Source organism: Penaeus japonicus, unplaced genomic scaffold (genome assembly GCF_977035675.1).
Source record: "Penaeus japonicus unplaced genomic scaffold, GWHDUDI00000001_assembly GWHDUDI00000014, whole genome shotgun sequence".
NCBI classification, from domain to species: domain Eukaryota; kingdom Metazoa; phylum Arthropoda; class Malacostraca; order Decapoda; family Penaeidae; genus Penaeus; species Penaeus japonicus.
The window spans coordinates 17,338,132-17,345,631 of NW_028234416.1; the positions used below are offsets into that span (position 1 = coordinate 17,338,132).

The window sequence follows — 7,500 nt, forward strand, 5'->3', positions numbered from 1 at the left end:
AGCAGAAAGGGAGAAAGGCGAGGGAGATCGGGCCGAGAAACGGGAGACAAGGCCGAGAGGCGAGAGACAAGGCAGAGCAGAAAGGGAGAAAGGCGAGGGAGATCGGGCCGAGAAACGTGAGACAAGGCCGAGAGGCGAGAGACAAGGCAGAGCAGAAAGGGAGAAAGGCGAGGGAGATCGGGCCGAGAAACGTGAGACAAGGCCAAGAGGCAAGGGGGGTCAGGCCGAGAGGCGAGAGACAAGGCAGAGCAGAAAGGGAGAAAGGCGAGGGAGATCGGGCCGAGAAACGGGAGACAAGGCAGAGCAGAAAGGGAGAAAGGCGAGGGAGATCGGGCCGAGAAACGGGAGACAAGGCAGAGCAGAAAGGGAGAAAGGCGAGGGAGTTCGGGCCGAGAAACGGGAGACAAGGCAGAGCAGAAAGGGAGAAAGGCGAGGGAGATCGGGCCGAGAAACGTGAGACAAGGCAGAGCAGAAAGGGAGAAAGGCGAGGGAGATCGGGCCGAGAAACGTGAGACAAGGCCAAGAGGCAAGGGGGGTCAGGCCGAGAGGCGAGAGACAAGGCAGAGCAGAAAGGGAGAAAGGCGAGAGACAAGGCAGAGCAGAAAGGGAGAAAGGCGAGGGAGATTGGGCTGAGAAACGTGAGACAAGGCAGAGCAGAAAGGGAGAAAGGCGAGGGTGATTGGGCCGGCAGGCGAGAGACAAGGCAGAGCAGAAAGGGAGAAAGGCGAGGGAGTTCGGGCCGAGAAACGGGAGACAAGGCAGAGCAGAAAGGGAGAAAGGCGAGGGAGATTGGGCCGAGAAACGGGAGACAAGACCGAGAGGCGAGAGACAAGGCCAAGAGGCAAGGGGGGTCAGGCCGAGAGGCGAGAGACAAGGCAGAGCAGAAAGGGAGAAAGGCGAGGGAGATCGGGCCGAGAAACGGGAGACAAGGCAGAGCAGAAAGGGAGAAAGGCGAGGGAGATCGGGCCAAGAAACGTGAGACAAGGCCTAGAGGCAAGGGGGGTCAGGCCGAGAGGCGAGAGACAAGGCAGAGCTGAAAGGGAGAAAGGCTAGGGAGATCGGGCCGAGAGGCGAGAGACAAGGCAGAGCAGAAAGGGAGAAAGGCGAGGGTGATCGGACCGAGAGGCGAGAGACAAGGCAGAGCAGAGAGGGAGATTGGGCCGAGAAACGTGAGACAAGGCAGAGCAGAAAGGGAGAAAGGCGAGAGACAAGGCCAAGACGCAAGGGGGGTCAGGCAGAGAGGCGAGAGACAAGGCAGAGCAGAAAGGGAATAAGGCGAGAGACAAGGCAGAGCAGAAAGGGAGATTGGGCCGAGAAACGTGAGACAAGGCAGAGCAGAAAGGGAGATTGGGCCAAGAAACGTGAGACAAGGCAGAGCAGAAAGGGAGATAGGCGAGGGAGATCGGGCCGAGAAACGTGAGACAAGGCAGAGCAGAAAGGGAGAAAGGCGAGGGTGATCGGGCCGAGAGGCGAGAGACAAGGCAGAGCCGAGAGGCGAGAGACAAGGCAGAGCAGAAAGGGAGAAAGGCGAGGGTGATCGGGCCGAGAGGCGAGAGACAAGGCAGAGCAGAAAGGGAGAAAGGCGAGAGACAAGGCAGAGCAGAAAGGGAGAAAGGCGAGGGTGATCGGGCCGAGAGGCGAGAGACAAGGCAGAGCAGAAAGGGAGAAAGGCGAGGGAGATCGGGCCGAGAAACGTGAGACAAGGCAGAGCAGAAAGGGAGAAAGGCGAGAGACAAGGCAGAGCAGAAAGGGAGAAAGGCGAGGGAGATCGGGCCGAGAAACGTGAGACAAGGCAGAGCAGAAAGGGAGAAAGGAGAGGGAGATCGGGCCAAGAAACGTGAGACAAGGCAGAGCAGAAAGGGAGAAAGGAGAGGGAGATCGGGCCAAGAAACGTGAGACAAGGCAGAGCAGAAAGGGAGAAAGGCGAGAGACAAGGCAGAGCAGAAAGGGAGAAAGGTGAGGGAGATCGGGCCGAGAAACGTGAGACAAGGCCGAGAGGCGAGAGACAAGGCCAAGAGTCAAATGGGGTCAGGCCGAGAGGCGAGAGACAAGGCAGAGCAGAAAGGGAGAAAGGCGTCGGGCCGAGAGGCGAGAGACAAGGCCAAGAGGCGAGAGACAAGGCAGAGCAGAAAGGGAGAAAGGCGAGGGTGATCGGGCCGAGAGGCGAGAGACAAGGCAGAGCATAAAGGGAGAAAGGCGAGGGAGATCGGGCCGAGAAACGGGAGACAATGCCGAGAGGCGAGAGACAAGGCAGAGCAGAAAGGGAGAAAGGCGAGGGTGATCGGGCCGAGAGGCGAGAGACAAGGCAGAGCAGAAAGGGAGAAAGGCGAGGGTGATCGGGCCGAGAGGCGAGAGACAAGGCAGAGCAGAAAGGGAGAAAGGCGAGGGAGATCGGGCCGAGAGGCGAGAGACAAGGCAGAGCAGAAAGGGAGAAAGGCGAGGGAGATCGGGCCGAGAGGCGAGAGACAAGGCAGAGCAGAAAGGGAGAAAGGCGAGAGACAAGGCAGAGCAGAAAGGGAGAAAGGCGAGGGAGATCGGGCCGAGAGGCGAGAGACAAGGCAGAGCAGAAAGGGAGAAAGGCGAGGGAGATTGGGCCGAGAAACGTGAGACAAGGCCAAGAGGCAAGGGGGGTCAGGCCGAGAGGCGAGAGACAAGGCAGAGCAGAAAGGGAGAAAGGCGAGGGTGATCGGGCCGAGAGGCGAGAGACAAGGCAGAGCAGAAAGGGAGAAAGGCGAGAGACAAGGCAGAGCAGAAAGGGAGATCGGGCCAAGAAACGTGAGACAAGGCCGAGAGGCGAGAGACAAGGCAGAGCAGAAAGGGAGAAAGGCGAGGGAGATCAGGCCAAGAAACGTGAGACAAGGCAGAGCAGAAAGGGAGAAAGGCGAGGGTGATCGGGCCGAGAGGCGAGAGACAAGGCAGAGCAGAAAGGGAGAAAGGCGAGAGACAAGGCAGAGCAGAAAGGGAGAAAGGCGAGGGTGATCGGGCCGAGAGGCGAGAGACAAGGCAGAGCAGAAAGGGAGAAAGGCGAGGGAGATCAGGCCAAGAAACGTGAGACAAGGCAGAGCAGAAAGGGAGAAAGGCGAGGGAGATTGGGCCGAGAAACGTGAGACAAGGCAGAGCAGAAAGGGAGAAAGGCGAGGGAGATCGGGCCGAGAAACGTGAGACAAGGCAGAGCAGAAAGGGAGAAAGGCGAGGGAGATCGGGCCGAGAAACGTGAGACAAGGCAGAGCAGAAAGGGAGAAAGGAGAGGGAGATCGGGCCAAGAAACGTGAGACAAGGCAGAGCAGAAAGGGAGAAAGGCGAGGGAGATCGGGCCGAGAAACGTGAGACAAGGCAGAGCAGAAAGGGAGAAAGGCGAGGGAGATCGGGCCGAGAAACGTGAGACAAGGCCGAGTGGCGAGAGACAAGGCAGAGCAGTAAGGCAGATGAAACAAACATGGTGTGTAAATATATATATAAATATACATATATATATATATATATATATATATATATATATATATATATATATATATATATATATATATATATATATATATATGTATGTATGTATATGTGTGTGCGTGTGTTTGTGTGTTTGCGTCTGCTTATAACCACAGAAATGTGTATACATTATTTTTCCAGCTCGCATAACATATTCAGTTCCTCCGAGTGCAGTTTGCGGTATGTTTGCACCTGTGTATTTTAGGGCACAGAGCTTATGAGTGCAAATGAAGGTGTACATAAAGTGTCTAGCTGAGTGATTCCTGCACTGTTAAGATATAATCACAATCGACAATGCTTTGCGAATTATATCAACGACAATCTATTTTAGATAAAGATACAAATGAATGATGGTGATGTGCAGTATACCCCACCTTATAGAAACAGTATGAAGTGATCTACAGTGTATTCCTTCCAAAGCGTATGAGTCAAGGTTATTTCGTCTTTATTAATCAATTTAGATTAAAAGAAGCAGTGTTCTTTATGTGTAAATCTACAATAGATCACCTTTTGTTTAATTATCCTTTGGTGTATATGTTCTTGAGAGATTGTATCAGTAAGATAAAAAAAAAAAATGGATCTTAAAATCGACACTGTCTATTTGCTTCAGTAGGTCAGAGAAAAGAAGAAAAAGTACATTTTTGTAAGCGAGTTTTATCTGAAGTTTTTAAGTGTGTAATTGGAATATCAAAAACATTTCGTCAATGATTTTTTCCCTAAATGTCACTTTTTTTTTTGTTTGTTTTGCAAGCACTTCATTGTAGCTTCCGTTTGTTTGTTTGTTTGTTTACTGCCATGATAAAAACATTTGCAACATGATATACAATCTGGCATGATAACTGCAGTGGAAGTAATGATGGCTTGATGTTTGACACTTTCCTAATTTACAAATGGCCATCAGAAATAGATTAAGGATATCTATGTTCAATATTCTTAATTATCATATTACATTATCATTACGACATTCATTATCCATAATTACCGCTTTTAAATATTGAAAAGTTTTTTTTGTTTTTTGTTTTTTTGTTTTTATTACAGCTTAAGTTTTCCATTACTCATTCATGTGCCTTAACGAATTTATCAGTTTGTCTCATAACTTTTATTTATCGAAGAGACATTTTTTTCTCAATTCACTGTCAAATCGGACCCGCCAGTTTCGGTAATCGGTTCTCACGAAATTGGGAAAATCCGACGCTGCCCGAGATCCATGGATTTCCTTTTCCACAGATTACGTCAGTTTTTTTTTTTTTCTTTCTTTTTTTTTTTCTTTTTTTTTTTGTCAATCTGAAGTTCTGATTATCAGAGTGATGCGCGGACTATGGCGTCTGTTTATTTGTTTTATCTGAGTTATTTTTTTGCTAATAAAGCTGTTTTTTTTTTTTTTTTTTTTTTTTTTTTGTCTGTTCACTTTGATTTTTTATTTTTTTTATTATTATTATCTGTCTATCTTATATTGTACCTGTTTATTATATATGTTTGTTTAATTAAGTTCACCGGTTTATAGTATTTGGTAAAATATTGAACAATCGTATTTTTCTGTCATCATCATCACAACCTGTCAATCTCTTGCGCCTACACATTTATTGATGAATATATTAGTAGCTACGGAGCATATGGTGAGATGACTTTCTCTCTTTCGATGTAAACAATGGCACAAGATTTTACTGTTCACACGAGTTTCCGTCGATATCACGACAGTGACGTCAGAGCAAGCTCACACGTGCGCCCGGCGTTCCGACCAATCACAGGCAGCCTCACGGTAAACACAGCCCGAGCCAATCACCGGCGAGCGTCCGCGGGAGGTCACCTCTGCCAGAAAAAATCCTGATCTCAGTTAGTAAGGCGTTCGGAGGCTTGCTGGAAGGAGGTAGGATAAGTACTTTGTAGAATCGCGGATGAGAGACTCGCTGTATGACGTGATAACATGGAAGCTTGTGATGTCTTATACGTGTTCTTCTAATTAGTCATCCATCTATTTATCTTTTACCATCTCTTAGAGGTAATTGGTCTTGAAAAAAGGACATCTCAGAACGGCAAAAATAATCCTATTCTATATCAATTTTCTCACTTGAGCCATCGGAGAATCCTTCCTCTCTCACCCGTGGGCGTCCCAAAACAACTGAACCCCTTCATCGTCACCAGGAAAGGGCCGGAAGGCGAATTACTCTTCGATAAGATGGCAGGTACAGCTTGCTTGGCCAAAGAGAGACCCTGCACTGATTGGTGGCGGTACAAAGCGGCTGCACTGAATGTTGCGAGTTGATGGATAAACTGGCTTTAAAGATGTTGCTTCTTCTGATAAAAATGTGATATTTAATGCCTAAGTTTTTTTTGTTTTGTTTTTACGGAGTATCGGACGGACATGTTAGCCTAGTTGTAAAGTGCCCGAAATACATGTTGATCTGATTATAAATTGTAGCATATTGAGGTTATTTAAATCATTAACTTCTTAATTACATTATAGAATAATCAGAAGACACATCGATTTATTCATTAAACAGTGGAATTATATCTGAGTTGAGCATGTACAGGTATAAAAGATTAAACTTGACGTACGTACAGTGGCCCAGAGTGCAAGTGGAAATAGTTTAGCGCATGGCAGTGAAAGTGCACAGGACAGTGAAACAAGGGTGTATATGAACAGCATCAAAGTACAGCATCAATGAATATGTTTTGATCAATAGTATGGACATCATGGCACAGGAGTAGCTACAGCGTAGAGTTTGGGCTGGTTATGAAATAGCGTAAATGTGTAATGCACCGACATGTGAGTTGCATAATGCAGTCAGTTGTGAGTGAAACTGAATGACTGGCATGGTTGCGTTTACATGTGTTGCGAAGATACGCCTCCAGGTGCTAGAGCAACAAACTACATTAACGTACTAGTAATGATAATAAGTATAATGAAGGTAATAACAATAATACTTGTAATATACAATGACGATAATGATCCATAAGTAAAAGCCTGTTAAAGAGACGCAAAAGTATTAAGAATGATTACGCTAATAAAACAAAAAATACAGAAATTTTCGACGGACCAAGAAAAAGGATCAAAAGTTGTAATTAGTGTCGTGAGAAAGTGTTGGTGATGATAACAGTCATAGCAAAAGCAAGAGCAACCATGTCCATGAAGATGAAACCGATTGTGATTGGAAAATGATAATAATAATGATCATGCCGATCATATTGATAGTGACAACAATAACATAACTGATGACAATGGTCACGACGATAATAATGCGAAATTTATGACAATGATAATATCCAGTTACTTTGATGATAACACTTCGAGTACTACTTCCCTGACAGTTTTACAGCTACAAGAACTGTTATTATCAATCCCATCACTGTTCTTGAGGCTGTAGTCAGCGAGAGAAAGTGACCCTCTCCCTCCCCTGCCACCAGACCCTCCTTAACAGTTCTTCCATTAACTTTAATCTCTAGACATTCTACCCTCTCTTCCTTTCCCAAATACTACATTCACCCTTTAACGGATTTTCTTTTCCCGGTGGTAAGGGATATATAGTTACCTTCGAGCTCATGGAAACGGATGAATCCTATTGTGTGTTTGTGCATGAATGTCTACGATTATAGTGCCTATTATCTGCGGTTGGGGAGAGCAGCGCGGCCTAAGGCATGCTGTGATGTAATTTATGGCTTTACAACAATGCCCCACACTAGCATAGGCCTTGTCACTGACAGGGCATTTATAGCTTGACAGAAAGTATAATTGGCTCTTTTCTGGGAGTCGTTTCAATAAAGATCACTTGTATAGCTTCTGTCATATTCGAAGTAGCACCGATACCATTGTCATATATGCTCTAAACATTTTTCGTTGATAAACAAGCGGATATATAAGCGTGGTCTATATAAATGTGCAAGATCTGATCAGAAAGCACCCGACCTTTGCCCATAAAAGGAGAACCGTACATGTCAAGTGAGGAAGCTCACTTGGAGATCCCTGCGTGATATGAGTGTATTTCCACGATGAGGGCGACGGTTTGACGTTGCACGGAA

At 46.7% G+C, this 7,500-nt stretch overlaps 1 protein-coding gene across 2 annotated transcripts in view; it reads left to right on the top strand.

Moving 5' to 3' along the window:
• Positions 1-5,559: 5,559 nt before the first annotated feature.
• LOC122243196 (glucose dehydrogenase [FAD, quinone]) overlaps positions 5,560-7,500 on the top strand; it is a 29,814-nt gene continuing 27,873 nt past the window's right edge. For both annotated transcript variants that reach the window (XM_086544000.1, XM_086544001.1), the window contains exon 1: positions 5,560-5,666. In XM_086544000.1, the coding sequence (XP_086400126.1) occupies positions 5,660-5,666 (7 nt within the window). In that variant the 5' untranslated portion in view covers positions 5,560-5,659. The remainder of the gene's footprint in view (positions 5,667-7,500) is intronic.